Source organism: Panthera onca, chromosome F1 (assembly GCF_046562875.1).
Source record: "Panthera onca isolate mPanOnc1 chromosome F1, mPanOnc1 haplotype 2, whole genome shotgun sequence".
Lineage (NCBI taxonomy): Eukaryota > Metazoa > Chordata > Mammalia > Carnivora > Felidae > Panthera > Panthera onca.
Genome location: NC_138355.1, coordinates 41,659,381 through 41,675,812, shown reverse-complemented (window position 1 = coordinate 41,675,812; position 16,432 = coordinate 41,659,381). Strand labels below are relative to the sequence as shown.

At 40.2% G+C, this 16,432-nt stretch overlaps 1 protein-coding gene across 5 annotated transcripts in view; it reads right to left on the bottom strand.

Moving 5' to 3' along the window:
- The window catches only part of NR5A2 (nuclear receptor subfamily 5 group A member 2), a 135,379-nt gene that overhangs the window by 58,877 nt on the left and 60,070 nt on the right, over positions 1–16,432 (bottom strand). For all 5 annotated transcript variants that reach the window (XM_060644039.3, XM_060644040.3, XM_060644043.3 and 2 more), the window contains one exon: positions 3,009–3,128. In XM_060644039.3, coding sequence (XP_060500022.1) covers positions 3,009–3,128 — 120 coding nt within the window. The remainder of the gene's footprint in view (positions 1–3,008; positions 3,129–16,432) is intronic.

Genomic DNA, 16,432 nt, shown 5'->3' with positions numbered 1-16,432 from the left:
AGAGAAAAAGGAGTCTGCACTGGTAACAAAGATATACTCTACCCATAGTTCAATTGTTGTTAGTCTATAAACGAAGGAAATTCTCTCTCTCTCTCTTTTTTTTTTTGCTTTCTTCAGCCATCTCCATGCCTTTTCCTTTTAAAAATCATTCCCCCCACCCTGCATATTGCTCTACTCTTGCACTTCCTTTCATCCTTTCATCACTGCTTTCCTGATCTTCCTAAAATTAGCATACTCCAAATCCTGTATTATTGTCATTGTTGCTTTAACGACAACAACAACAACAAATCTAGGTTTCCCCACCGTAATCAGGGAAGTGTTTATCATTCTAAGAAAATTATACTTAACATTCTCAGTATCTCCCTGCATCTTGGGGTGGGAAGCAGTGCATGTCTCCTACAGTAAAAAAGTGACTTAGTAATGTAGGACCCGTGCTGGTGTCTCAGCCCCACGACAGAAAATGGGAAGTTGTAAGACAGTGTAGATGAGATGTGGGAACATGGAGGGGTGTTGAGTGCAAGTTAACTTGTTTTAATTAAGCACTTAGGTTACAGATAGAATGGTTCTAATTTAGTACCATCAGCTAATATTTATCACGCACCTCACATATTCAGCACTAAATAGGTACTGTGGAGATGTAAAAATAAGTCTATGACCCCACATTAAAATATCTTTGTCATTCTGTTGGAACGGTCACATGCTTTGGAAAAGTCTTCCTTTGTAGCACTTCTTTTGCTTTTACTTAAGAAATTCTAGGAGATGAAATATTGCTGGATTCATGAATCGCTTAATAAAGCCAATTAGATCTTTAAAAAAAAAAAAAAAAAGGTGTAAATTGCAAGAAGCCCGGAGATACGTTCAAAATGCTTTGTCTACTCTGTTCCAAAACAGAATAGAAGATTTGTTTCACAATTTTCGTAAATAAGAATGTTTGATTATAATGAATCATTACTATACTATACTATACTATACTATACTATACTATAATGAATCATTACAATTCATTGGATTGGATGGAAAGGGGAAGGGGAGGGGTTTGATGCAAATGTTACTCACTTTAGAAGGGCGGAGGAGAGAGCTACAAGAATTTGGGTGGCAGGAAAGGTGTGCCGTAAGAACTAGTTCTCCACCAGGGAGTTCTCTATTCTGTTGTGATGGCAAAACTTGAAGTAGCAATAATTGATACTAAAGACTATAAATACCATCTATTCCTGAGTGTTCTTGGTTTTGAAAATCAGAGAGAAGAAATGCACTTTCTCTACTTTTTAAATGGTAATTACTTTCACCCAGGGACAGCACTTAAGGCAAAATGAAATGTGAAATAAGGAGTATTTCTAAAGAGCAATAATGGAAGTGCTTTGAGAAAGAACTGCACAAACCCATTTGATTTCTGAAACTCGGAAGGAAATGAAATCAAATTAATCTGTGGGCTGAGTCTTCTTCTAATGCAATTTCTACTTGGGCAGGGATGGGGGAATATAGAAGGGAGAGGGGGCTAGGAGTCATACCCAGTGATTAAACTCTAGAAATGGGTACGTTTTCTCCAAAGACTTGGGTCACTGGACGAAAATGTTAAACAGAAATTTCAAAGTGCAAGACGTCAAGCCCATGAGACTTTATTTTCTCGTCTAGAAGGCTCTTCTCAAGAGATGTACAGAAAGCAGGGACCAGACAGTGATGGAGATGGTTGAATTGATCCAATTTGCAAAAACTCTGAAATAGTGCTTGCCTTTAATTTGATTGGGAAAATGTGATTTATTAATAATACAGCAAATGGTGTGGAGACAGCCTCTCATTTTCAAATATGCACTGCTGTGGTTTCACAGCACATAAACATTTATGGCTGGATGTAAAAGATCACGATGCCTGAGTCCTGAAGTACTGAGGCATTGCTGAACACGGCAGTGATGCTTGAATAGGAATGACCCAATGGACTTAGGGAAGCCCTATGCTCCATGCATTTATTTTAATAACACATCGGTTATTGAATGAAGGCTATGAAATGGGAGGGACATGCCAAAATCCTGTAAAGTTGGACTTAGGTCCATGAAGCCAACAACTATCTCTCCTCCTCCAAGTCTTTGCTAAAATATCACCTTCTCAATAAGACCAAATCAACCACTCCTATTTAACACTGCAATCCTTGGGTCACAATGCAACATATGCCCATGGATGTGTGCTGATTCTCTTTTGCACAGAACTTCCTGTTTCTTTTTTCCATTTCTTCCTTTATTCAACAGCACTTGGACCTCAAATACAGTATATGTTCCTTATATATAGATTTCTTACAGGATTATTCTTTATTGTCAGCTTCTCCCTACTATAATGTTAAGTTTCACGAGGGTAGCAGCCTTTTTCTGTGTTGTTCACTAGTACCTGCCAAAACCTTAGAATAGTGACTAGCACACCGTCAGACGTTTAGTAAATATTTGTTGACTGACAAACATCAATTCAGAAAGGTGTAGGACCTAACAGTAATTTTTTCTGCCTTTGTTTTGAATGATGGCTGGCTCTTGAAAACTCGAACCCCTGTCCCCTTTCACGTGCTTGCCTTTATGCCAAACATTTAGTTTATATATGATATTTGAATCAGTCTTTCCCACCACTATGACTTCAAGACAGTAAAGATTCCACAACGTATAAGCTTTTTTAATGGCTGATAAACAAGTGTGATAGATTAATGCAGAAGCTCGTGGAAAAAATGCTGGGTACTAATCGTGAATTCTGATTTAGCAATTGTTTGGACCCTTCAAAGCACAACTTTCAATCCCAGCAGACTGAAAGCAGCAGAATGTTTGTGATTATGTTTGCTTTTACAAGTTTAACCGTAATCATCAGTGTAGGAACAGAGTGCACCAAGCCAGCTTTTCTAAATTATGTACAGCCAATCTCTCCCTTTCAAAGCACCAGAGTGCTTCTGACCTAGTTAAATTCCTGCCATTCTGAACATGCTTAATAAAAAGACTTTTTTTCTTTTTTTTTCTTTTTTTTTGATTCTCTATACTCACTTGTTGCCCAGTAACCAGGAAGATTGATCCTTCCTTTCCGTGTACCACTTGTCGGTAAATGTGGTCGAGAATTAAGAGCTCACTCCAGCAATTCTGAAGCAGTTTCATTTGGTCATCAACCTATAAAAGAAATAGGAAAAAAAAATGGCACAGTTATTCACCACATTTTTTGTCTTTGCATAATTTTCTGCATAAGAGAACTCGCTATAAGCCAAGAACTCTCCACTGACGGTTGCCACAGCATAGATGCTTGGGGTTTACATCGCTGCTCCTGAAAATCATTATTTTCATTTGGACAAATACGTTTTAAGCCACGTATGAATACTTAAGAGTAGTATTTATAATCAATGAGCTGCTAGGAAAAGGTCCTCCATTAGAACGGTCTGTCCAACGTTAACAGAGCTATTAGAGTTTGCTTATGGGAGGTACAGGCGCCTCACTCTGTCCTCAGTAGACCCCACTGGAATGACCCCAAATAGCCTGTGCTTATGTGTCTAGAGTTTAATACATTGACCCAAAGCTGAAATAGTATATAGATACTTGTAAGCTGACAAACTGAGAAGATTTATATAAGAGACAACTAGCATGCCAGCACAAATGACTTTTGGAGACAGAGGAACACTGCCATGCTTTGTCATCAGTGTTGATCGGAAGTCCAAACCTTGCTAGACTTTGAACCAAACGATCACCAGCCATAGTCTTGATGCTACCCTGCATTTGCTTTACGATTTGGACGATTTTCCCACAAACTCTCTAAACTTCAGTTTCCAGAACTGAAAAATGAACCAAGAACATTACCTCCCTCAGAGGACTCCATGAAGAAAATGAAATGTGATGTGTCCCAGTGGGCATTTTATTCTTATTTCGTCTTGTCCTCCAGGAAACTGGATTCTTCAATGACAAACCCATACCTATTTCATGTACAGCTCACATATCCACGATCTAAACGTGACGAGCATATTCACCCAGTCATATGGCTACTTGTAATAGTTTGTTCTTCATTCCGTAACATATACCAGCCAAAGACCCTGGTTTTTCCAAATGTGGTGGCCACATCTAGACATACACTGTGTATTTATAAAAATAACATCTGACATTGAGATGTTGCTTCATAGTTTTTAGCATTTTTTGTGCATTGGTTTAGACTTGACTGACAGAACATGCCTTTGAAGTTAGCCAAGCTGGTATCATTCTATTCAATTTATTCTATTCAATTTAAAAATAGGGTCTCAGAGAGGTTAAGTGGTATGCCCAAAAAATGTTCTCTCTCTCTCAAGTTCTAGGTTGTCTCCAAATTACATCAGGAGGTGCTAAAATTTTTTTTTTTTAATTTTATTTTATTTTAGAGAAAGAGTGTGTATGAGCAGGGGAGAGAGAGAGAGAGAGAGAGAGAGAGAGAGAGAATCCCAGGCAGGATCCATGCTCAGTACAGAGCCTGACTCAGGGCTTGATCCCACAATCCTGGGACTGTGATCTGAGTTGATATCAAAAGTCGGACTGAACTTCCTAGGTGCCCCAATGCTAACATTTTCTAAGTGAAATTAATTTGACTTACTTTTAACAAATTCATTTAAAAATTTTTTATTTTAGCATTTATTTTTTGAGAGACAGAGTGTGAGTGGGGGAGTGGCAGAGAGAAAGGGAGTCACAGATTCTGAAACAGGCTCCAGGCTCTGAGCTGTCAGCAGAGACCCCAAGCAGGGCTTGAGCTCATGAACTGTGAGATCATGACCTAAGCCAAAGTCAGATGCTTAACCAACTAAGCCACCCAGGCACCCCGTTAACAAACTCATTTTCAAGTGGCCATTCAATGGAACTCCGGATAGCTTGTTGATTCTTGGGAAATTTCCACTCATACATTCATTAGTAGTGAGTTTGTGACTAACTTTATTTCCATGAGTCTAGGACATTGTGAATATGTTCAAGAGAGCACTGAACTCATAGTACAAAGAAGGATTCAAGGCATAGTTCTATACTTCCCAGCTATAAGAACTTGGTCAAGTCACTTAATTCTTTCGGACTTATTTCCTCACTTAAAAACATGAGATAGTTTTTGTGAGGATGAATTAAGACTGTGGGTGGGAAATTCCCTTCATAAAAAGTAAAATAATACACAAATGAAGAAATAACAGAGCACTCCTGCTTGGTAGACCACATCGATTCTGTGGAGAAGGAGAAAAGTGGTAGTAGAAATTGAAACTACACGAAACTACAATCAGGCTCTGTGATCAGGAAAATGCTCCCAAAACACCTCCATCAGAAATACTTTGAACCAGGGACTCCTAGGTGGCTCAGTCGGTTAAGCGTCCAATGCTTGATTTTGGCTCAGGTCATGACCCCAAGGTTCATGAGTTTGAGCCCAGCATGCAGCTCTGCGTTGACAGTAAGGAGCCTGCCTGGGATTCTCTCTCTCTCCCTTTCCTTCTGCCCCTCCCCTGCTCACTCTCTCTCTCTCTCAAAATAAACTTAAAAAAAAAAAAAAAAAAACAACAACCAGACTTTGAACCAGTTAGTCTGTTCTGACAAGAAGAATTTCATTCAATTAGCAAATAAGATGTTTTTAAGAGATGATTGTGTGGTGGGTATGAGTGCCAGACCGGGGATAGAACGGTGAACTAATGTGGTCTCTACCTTGTGAAAATGACTCTCGTAGGGGACGACGCTCACTCAACTACTACTTAGGGGTTTAGTGGCCATAGGAGGTCATGTTCTTCTCTCCAGGAAAATCCCCAGAGTGACATGTGGTGTAACAGGTCAGGCTTTGGGCAGCAGTTAATTAGATCCACCTATATGTTCTCCACAAACTGTTGTCACAAGGAGCTGGGGCCAAATGTACCAGCAACATACATGTTGTAGTATCCAGGGCAGAGTCCCAGAATTCTCTCATATGCTTGGGGTGATTTCAAAACAAATCTTACTTTGCTCTACTGGGTCTTATTATAGTCTCATTCCAGCAAAAACAAGATCAGCATCTTATTTCGAATTTATCAGTCTGTGAGGGCAATTTGGCTCCCCTGTATGTTTCTTTGTTTTGTTGTGTGTGTGTGTGTGTGTGTCTGAAGCTTTAGTTATTTATTTAGCACTCTTTTCAGGGAAACCGAAAAGACTCCACCCTGAGATTGTCTCCCCAGAAACAATTATTATACATGTTCATGTTGCAGATAATTTCAGCATGGGTGGGGGAATACAGACATGTCAAAGTGTATTTGTTATTCCCATTTTAGAAAAATGAAAGAGCCAGGAGATTATCTGCGGGCCACACAGAAAAGGAGAAAAGGTGAGTGAAAATTAAAAGCAGCATAGTTTTGGAAGCCATCTCATTAAGGGGTTCTTCCTCTTCATTTGCATGTTATGGTCCCTTATTTTCACATAGAACATGACACAAAGACTGCCGTAATAGTTTTCCAGCATCAAACCATGTTCCAGTTGTAAAACAGAATCAGACTTCTGGCCTTCTTTTCTTTGGGGATGTTGAAGATACACTTCCAAACAATGATATATTTTTGTCTCGTGTTCAGAAAAAGAATGGGGTGTACCATTTTCAGACTTTATGCCTTACTCTGTGTGTGTGTGTGTGTGTGTGTGTGTGTGTGAGAGAGAGAGAGAGAGAGAGAGAGAGAGAGAGAGAGAGAGAAAAGGACAGAGAGAGGGAGAGAGAAAGAGAAGAGTGCCAGCCAATTGCCAAGGAAGATACCAAAGTTCTGCTTTCCTGTATCCTCTGTTAAGTTTTTTTTAATGTTTATTTTTTATTTATTTATTTTTTGTGAGAGAGGACAAGCACATGGGGGAGGGGCAGAGGGACAGAGAGGGAGACACAGAACCCAAAGCAAGCTCCAGGCTCTGTGCTAACAGCATAGAGCCTGATGTGGGGTTCAGACTCACAAACCGTGAGATCATGACTGAAGCTGAAGTCGGTCGCTGAACCGGCTGAGTCACCCAGGTGCCCAATCCTCTGTAAGTTTCTTACTAAAGGGCTGGGTATCTCTTCATCCCCATTTCTGCCCGCAGCTGCCTACATCCAGAAGCAGTAAGAAAATAGGTAAGCTTTTAATATCTGCATGTTTCCTGGTTCCTCAGCTTCTTCAGAAATTGCAAGAATAGGTGAACATGTCTGTTTCTCAATATGAGCACTTGATTTTTGGTTTTATATTTTGTACTACTCGTGTCATCGGATCTCTGTTGTAATGCCCCTGTTTTCACAAAGTACTGTAATTGCTTGTTCATGTGTGTGTGTCTGCCCTCCGTGAGGACGGGGCGGAACGTCAGGCCACAGATCCTACAGTGCCTACCACAGCACCCGGCAAAAAAAAAAATGTACCTCATAAATGGTTGTTAAGAGGGAAAACCTTCCCTTCTGCATGTTTCTGCTATTCACCTGTGAATCTCTGGTACCTAGCCCACAAGATAAGCAAGCAACTCCTTCAGTGTTTGTGGAATAAATAATAGTCTTTCCCCAGCAATGAACACACGAGTAACTTATATCCGACCCTTCCCATGTGGGCTGGCAGGTCTGGACCCTCGGCTGCCCCTTCATAAAGACTTCTTGACTGATTGTAATTTTAACACTCTTCCTGAGCAATTGATTCCTTGTTTTAACACTCTCTGAGGGGGTTTTCCATGCCAACATTCCATTTCATTATTTTCCATAATTGATTATGCAATATTTCATGTTATCTTGAAATTGGTGAGTATGCAGCTTCACAGTGCTCTGGGTGGCACAGGTTTTATGCAGCTCTATGAATAAAAGGGCAGGGTAAATTTGATGACCCACTTGCTCTCTATCTCTAGATAAGAAAAGCTGGCAATTTTGAAGATATTTTTCCTTTAGAAAGCAGAGTTATAGTGACATGGCATGGGAGGGGGAAGAAGAGAAAAATAATCCACTACTTTGAGTAAATTCTCCACGTATCAATGCTGTCAATAAATATTTAGGGTGGCATCTGGGGAGCCTAGAAAGGGAACCAATGGAGTATAATTTCCATTATATATCAAAACCTCTCACTAGTTAGCCATACCAGCCTCATACAACGCTGTGTTATCAGCTGTAATAAAAGGAAACACTTCTCTCAGAAACCTAGTTACTCATCACAGAAACTATTTATATTGACATTACAGGTGAGTGTGTAAAAGAACACAATCCACATATTGTTAATGAAGCACACCTCCCACAACCCAGGATGTTAATCATTAGAAACTCATGCTTTCTCATAAGAACAGTGAATTTGGGCAAACAATTAGAGAAAGAAAAATGTGTAGAACTTTCTCAAGCCCTCATTTAATTTATCAAAACCTTTCTGTTGCCCCCTCCCGTTTATCTTTTAACAGTCTGGCAACAAAACTGATTTCACTTTTCCTCTGGCAGGGGGTTTTGGAAATTGACATCATGAATCACTGTGGTTAAATTTTAAGAAGGATGTTTTTAGGAGCACATTCTACTGACGTGGATTGGTAACTGAAAAGTGGACGTGGACCCGTCTATTTCTGATCATTAAGTCTGGTGTTCTGGGCCGCGGTTACAAACTTGGCTGAGGTGAATGCATCAGACACGATCCCTGCCTTCAAGAGACTCACAGTCCAGGGAGAGGAGACAGAAGTGTAAATCTGCTATTATAATCACACATGCAGAAGAAAGCTGAGGAAGTCTTTACCCTGCTTTGCATCCCAGGGGGTCAGGGAAGCTTCTGAAAAGAGGGCACTTAAATACAGGACTTAATGTTGTAGAATCACTTAATGAACTTTCTTTTTTTCTTTTCCTCTCAGTAACTCCTGTTAGAATAATTCTTAGAATAAAGTATTTAAAAACAATGTGAAGATTCTTCACAATCATGACAAATAAATCCAGCTATTATTTCATTTTTTTTCTTCCTGGCAGAAAGGGAAAAAAAACCTCAAAATGAGCCTCCATTTTTTTATACTTCCTTTTGTGACAATGGTGACATTTATAAAGGCATATTCAAAAGCAAGGACAGAAAATTCAAAACAAATCAAAATCAACTTCACAAATCTTAACGGGAACGTGCTCTGGGCAAGGCAGGCACACAAGTTGCTTTAATCTTTTACTGTTTTTATAAAGAACACTGCTGATTATCTGCCTCTGTAATAAACTGCTACAAAGTCCAAGAAAAAAAATGATTTCACATTAACAATGATTAAACAAGCACTAAAAACAATACTGTACAAGAGAAATAACAGCCAGTAAAACTCCCCTGTCAATTGTTACAATGCCCCATAGATTTATGGCCAGAAGTTCTTCTCTGCCCTGAGATTACTGAAGTGGCTCCAGTATACTGTCTAACTGGGTTTCTCCTGGTTCATAACACAAAGACGGACCTGTCAATGCTTGGCCAGCACACTGTACTACTCTGGCCCTATTCTATGTTTCTTGAGTGGAACAACAAAGGATTCCTCCCCCTCACCCCCCTTGATGTAACCTCTCAGGTCATGGAAGCAGGAGGTAGAGGGGTTTCACTATGATATCTGTCCTTTGTCTCCATTCCACCAACCCCTTCCAATCTACACTCATTTCACCTTCCATTGAGGCCCAACAGCCCACAGAATCCAGGATCTCTGTAGGTCTACCTGCTTCTCCTTTTGTTCTCATCCATCATACACAGAGTCACCAGCATTATTTCTCTCAAAAAGGGAGAAACTTATAAACACAAACCTCTGGACATGAACCTCTTCCAAATTCCCTAGATTTCCATTCTGAGATGTCTACCAAACCAGACTTCCCTGAGCAGTGTATGCTGGGAACAGTTACTGACCAGCATGCCTGCTGATCCTTCAGCCTAGGGGGGCCTCGAGTGGCCAGAAGCTAGGGGAGTAAAGAGAAGTAAGTGGCTTTCATGCAGCTGATATCCTTAATCTCCAGAGAAGTGGGGCCACCTCAGTCCTGCCCCACCCTCCACATAATCGGGTGTCAAGTTAAAGAGTGGAGTGTGGTTGGGAAATGAATAAGATAGCTGTCAGCACAGAGAGAAGACAGGAAATAAAACAGACCAGCCTCTACTTCTTGAACACTCAATCCAGAGTCACTCAGCAAAGGCAGTCAGAGGCCCCAGGCCAAGGAACCCCAAAGGGAACCACCCTGTCACCCAGGGTACAATAGCAAGGAATGGTGTGATTTGTGGTAAAGGTCTTCCATCAAAAATTATTAAATTTCTCTCAAAGTCTAATGCATCCAAAGGGAAGTTCCATTTATCCAGAACATTCATATGGCTGGTATACCTTATTTCCTAGGGATGTCACACGCAGGATTTTTTTTTTTTAAGTTTATTTATTTATTGAGAGAGAGCACACATGTGAGATGAGCAGAGAGAGAGGGAAGAGAGGGACAGAATCCCAAGCAGGCTCCACACTGTCAGCATGGAGCCCCATCTGGGGCTCGAACTCACAAACTGTGAGATCATGACCTGAGCCAAAATCAAGAGTCAGATGCTTAATCAGCTGAGCCACCCAGGTGCCCCACATGCGGGATTATTTTATTCAAAGATGTGCTAATGCCAGATAATCAATGTCAGGTTTTTTTTTCATTTAAATAAATGTGAGATAATTACATAAGTGGGAGACATCTTTGAGGTTTGGAGAGAATACTGCACAGTGTATGTACCTGTTAAATACCCCTTGAATTGTGTATCATCAGAGACAGCATAACGGAATTCAGCCAATTTCTTTCACATAGCACAGTAGCTATGGTCTCAGATTTTGTCACACCAAAGGACAAATTTTTCCCCGCTTTTACCCCTCCTCTTATCCACATTTCAAAAAGCTTCTTGTTGAAAGATCAATTACTTATAAGCTAATAGTAAGCTCATCATTTTGGGGGGGGGTGTAAAATAAAAATGTGCACACAGCGGTGCTGGTAGTCTTTCCTGTTTAAGTCTACATATTCATCCACATATAATTTATGTGATCTGATTAGGGCGGACACAAAACACTAAAGAGACTATTCTTCCTTGTGGCTTATAAAATGCATTGCATTCCACTGCTTTGAAGCCAAAGCATGTACGTATGTAAAGAGATGGGGGAAAGAGAGTTTCTGCCACGCGTAGAAAGTTAGCTATGTTGATACTTTCTCTGAGAGTTACTTTGACATGACAATTCAGTTAGCATGATGGGGTGGTTCTTCCATGTGGTTGTGGACTTTTGCAAAGTAAAGAAGACAGGAATTAGAGTAGCAATGAACTTCACGGCCAGCCTAGCCCGATTTCTGCCACTGGTATTAAAAAGGCTGGTCTGTATGACAGCATGGTTAATCTAGGAGTCACTTACCTTGTCAGATTATGAACATATCCCAATCAACAATAAATCAAACAAAATATAGCTGGGTTTTACTGAGACTTGAATGAATATAAGACGTTATCCTCAAGGAACTTATAAATGAATTGAACAAATAAGACATATCTATGCCAAGTAATTAGTGTATAAGGCAGCATACACAGTGTTAAACTATGGAATCAATGACTTGAAAATGAATATATAATACTGTGTGTATGTCTGAGTTGTGTGTATAACTGAGTTATATATGTAATAACTCAACTTACTATATTTATTTATTATAACTGAGTTATTATATGTATGTATAAAATGCCATATCGTTACAATATTTAAAGCAGTTTATATGTACATATAATAAAAGATGAATAATGGAATAAATGAGAAAGTGAAGATAAAAGGAAAATAAAGGTACAATGACAAGTGGAAGCCAAGGCTAGGATCAGTCCCTAAAATCAGTTTCATAAGGGTGGTTTCAGTTATTGGAAATGGGCCACAGTTTTGGTTCCTTATAGCCAGAGCACCATTAACTAACATGATTTGCAGTGTGCATGAGATAAAATCTGGTGACCTGCAAAACAGCCTATCTTAGTACTGGACACCTGTGAGAAATTTCTCTGTGAGTTTTCCGAGGAGGACTCTGGATAATGCAGTAAACTAAGCTCAAACAACATCCTTAAGTGCACCCGATATTTAGCTTCACAGGGAGTGTTCCTTCTAAATTTTTTTTAATGTTTATTTATTTTTGAGACAGAAAGACAGAGCGTGAGCGGGTGAGGAGCAGAGAGAGAGGGAGACACAGAATCCGAAGCAGGCTGCAGGCTCTGAGCTGTCAGCACGGAGTCCGATGCAGGGCTCGAACTCACAAACTGTGAGATGACCTGAGCGAAGTTGGGCGCTTAACCATCTGAGCCACCCAGGTGCCCCGGGAGTGTTCCTTTTAAAGCCAATGACAATGTTAAGAGGGCACAAGATAATTTGGTCCTGCAGCACAAATTTCTGATGGTCTGTTTTCCAAAGATAAACTGGGACAATCCAGAAATGGAGAGAATGCATGTATTTTAGGCCCCTTCATTAATAGCATAGTTCAGGACCATTAAACACTGTAAAGGAAATATATGAGCTTTGCAGCTCGGAAACATGGATTCCTATCTCGGCACTCCTGACACGTAACTTTGGGCAAAGAATTCAAACTCTTCAAACCTCAGCTGCTCTCACAGCTTATACTTAAATGACATAAATGTAAATGTGCCTAGCTGAGTAACAGGCACATACAGGCACCTTAATAATGCTAGTGAAACTTAAATCTAAAAAATTAAAAGCAGGCAACGCACCGGAGATGCGAAGTGAAGTACAAAGGAAAAAATTTCAGGTGATGGAAAAGGCTGATGAACGATTAAAGAAAAATATTTTAAGGCAGATTAATGTGAAATATTTTCCAGTGCTTTCTCTTGCTGGGTGTTGTTTCATTTATGACCACTACCTGTTTCCTGTTCTCTAGTTTAAAAATCTCCTCTGTATAATTAAAGCAATGTTCCTCACATGTCCAACCAGGCAGATATTATTCAAGCAATGAAGACAAAGCCCTTTAAGGATGAATATATTTTCTTTTAGCTTGGTTGGAATGTCCAGAAAGCGTTTGTGAATATGGTGATCATTTTCAGAATGTTTGTATTCTTCATTATTGCCTGAAGGCAGTAATACCACCAGCCACAGAATTCCAGGTATGTAGCAGGCCCATTATCTGGACATCAATGATTGAGGCATAATTAAGGAGCATTTTAGCTGCCCTACACCTTGTGAAATGGGCATGTTCTTGAAGTCCTTGGGATACCAGCGTAGAGAAGAAAGGGAGAAGCTGAGGATATTCCGGTGAGTGTGCTCTGTGACTCCCTGAGGTCTTAATGTAACTTCCTTTGTAGACTACATTTCACAACCAGAAAAAGAGTTTTCAGAAGCTAAAATGTCCTTGGGTCCTTCTTGGCTGGCCGTTTCAATCAGGCAATTGGCCAAAGAAAGGAGGAAAGAACCCAAGTGGCCTAAATATCACTCACCAAAAATACAACTGAAATTAGGGCAGAGGCAAAGGAGAGGTCCTTAAGGACCATCCAGTGGTGGGAATTCACTGGGTACGAAGACTCCTGGGAGAATTCCTCTACCCAGCTCCCCAGCGACACATGGATGACCTAGTCTCTTCACACAATTTACATTCTCCCTTCAGGTCACAGAGCTAAGTACATGGTCAGTCCAAGCCTTTAGAGATACTCAGAAATGGATTCACAGAAAGTGGTGGCATTTGAGGAAAGAGCTCCAGGAGTCAAAGGGTCAGCCCCCAAGGACAGGATAACCACCAATTTCTGCTTTGTGAAAAACCTCTCAATAGCGTATATTCAGAAATATACATGCTCCAAACTCAGCATGTTAACAACACTAATAGCTTCTATCTAATGTCCCGTCTGGGACACTATGAATGGCATCCCTTCACGCTGTCTGAATTGAGGGCATCCCCATATGGATATATTACGAACTACACCCTGGTCCTGGGCGCACAGTAGGTGCTTGGTTAATATTTGCTTGATCAACACTGAAAGGACCTAGTAACCCCTGTAGTTTAATTCCTTCATTTTAAAAAAGAGGAAACTCAGGCAAGGTGGGGTGGGATTTACATAAGGTTACTCAGGTGCCAGAAATGGAATGGGAATACAGGTATTCTGAATCCTAGTCCAGTGCCCTGTCACTATGCTTTTGTCATACAGGAATAAAGAATAATCTTATTTTTTCTCTGGAAGTTTATTTTTTTATTTTTTATTTTTTTGTAAGTTTGTTTATTTAGAGAGCACCCATAAACATGAGCAGTGGAGGGGCAGAGATACAGGGAGAGAGAGAATCCAAGCAGGCTCCGTGCTTAGCACGGAGCCCAACTTGAGGCTTGATCTCACAACTGTAAGATCATGACCTGGGCTGAAATCGAGAGTCCGACACTTAACTGACTGAGCCACCCAGGCACCTCCAGAAGTTTAGTTTTTTAATAATACCGTCTCAATTTCTTTCTTGCAGGGAAAGAAAGTAACAGTAATTTAATTTCTTTATTTCAAACGTAAAGAAGTTTGTGATTTGAAAATTAAAGGCTTTTGGAAATGTAAAAACATAGACACCAAATGATAGAACCTTGGAATTATTTGAATGTAAAATGTAGAGAGATGATCTCTCCTATTTGAGGGGAAAGACTATGCAGGTGACTTGGATGGAAGATGAACTAAGACTGGGCATTTACTTAATCCCAAGGGCGTCTGTTTTATGCCCCAATTTAGGTAAGAATGAGATTTTTCTGGGTCAACTAGAATCAAGAAGGAGAAGAATCCTAGAGAAATAAGATTGCATTCACTTCATATTTTCTTTTAAGGTATTCAGGCAAAATAACAACCTCATTTGATTCTGAGGCCTTTTTCCTAGTAGCCCACATACAACTTTGTCAGGATGTGTCTATTTGGTCACAACAGAACACGTGTGGCACTCCACCAGTAGTCCATGGGAACCACCTGCCACCAGCTGTGTCCGCTGGAACAGCATTTGGGACCACCTCCCCTCAAATCTTTTGGCCCTGGACCTCTGCACAGTGGTGCACCTAACTTCTTGGTGCTCCTGTGTGTCATCACTGAAAAGGATGGGTAGCCCCTTTCTGGCCTAGCCCCAGTTCCAGAAGACCCAAAGGTGAACTAAATCATCACATAACTCCTGGTTGCCTATGCCCTTTCCTACAACCCTCTGCAGCTTGGAATGGTGGAGTATAGGACTCCTGAGCCCAACAAAGGGCCCAGATCTAAAAACAAGTGACATTTATTATCACGGAAACATAATTCACCAAAACTGTACAGCACTAATTTTGATCAATTTTTTTTAGTTCCCCAGTTCTGGCCATTTAAAAGGGGTAAACATTCTACGCCAGCTGCAAACGAAGTGATTCTGGAATCAAAATCACATGACCTAGATTTTTAGTAATATCACACCTTGCTCTATTGCACCTGTGCATGAGGTGGATGTGCCTTCTGGTATTATTTCCCTTTATTGCTACTTTCATATTGTTTCTATTCTAGATTCAGGGAGGGAAACATGTAGGTTATGACGCTGCACTGCCTCCTCCCTACCCATCCAACACATCCCTCCTATACACTCCCTAAGACTGAGGAATTGCCTGTTGATTCTGTTCCCAGGAGGCCATGACTCTGTAAGTCAATCTGAGGCCAATCTCTTTACGTCTTCCTTATTTCTAGGTGGTCTTTCCTTTATTCACTCTTAGTAAACTCCACAGCTCTGGTGTTCCTATCTGAATAGAAAGATGAAAAGTAGCAAACTGATTTCTGAGAGAACTTACGGCTAGCACAGCTATCCTTTCACACAGGTTAGAAGTTCCTACAAAGATGACTGAGAAGGGAAATGCAAGGTATTGAATTCCATGTCCCTCATTATTCTCATCGTAAAATGAGAAAAAAACCTTTTAGATTGAAGGGTGGCTTCTCTAATGGAGGTGAGTGAGGGTGGGGACATAAGCATCTTCAAAAAAGAAGAGAGAATGAGAACCCTATTCAACCCCATTACTTCCGGGCTTCACACAAAAGAAGTTAGTACCAAATTTAAGTAATTAATTCTGCTGTGTTTTAGTCTAAGTATGGATCACACAGCAAATGGACATAATATTTATAATATATATTATATATCCTGTAATATTTATAGGATGAAATGACTTACATTTTCCACATACAGCACTGTTTTTTGAGAGAAAGTACTCTTTGGAGAAAGAACTGTATCTGTTCAGAGATACCACATTCTTGACAGTTCAAGGACATGCTGTGCCTACAGAGTGACTGCGTTGACTATTTTCTTGTAGTAGGCTGGCTGATTCATATCAAATAAAGTAATTCAGCCAACTCATGAAGTCAATTAATTTTTTAATTGAACAGGCCAACAGTTTCCAGATTGTGTAGACAGATAATAGGCCTAGAGATGGGATATTACAACACATACAACGTATCAATCATACAGCAGTTCTGTTTTCACACAGCTGGTCGTACCATTAGTGCCGTATTGTATCTAATATTAAGAAAGCAGCATTATGGTGTGGGTGGAGTCCTGATAATTGGAATAATAAAAAT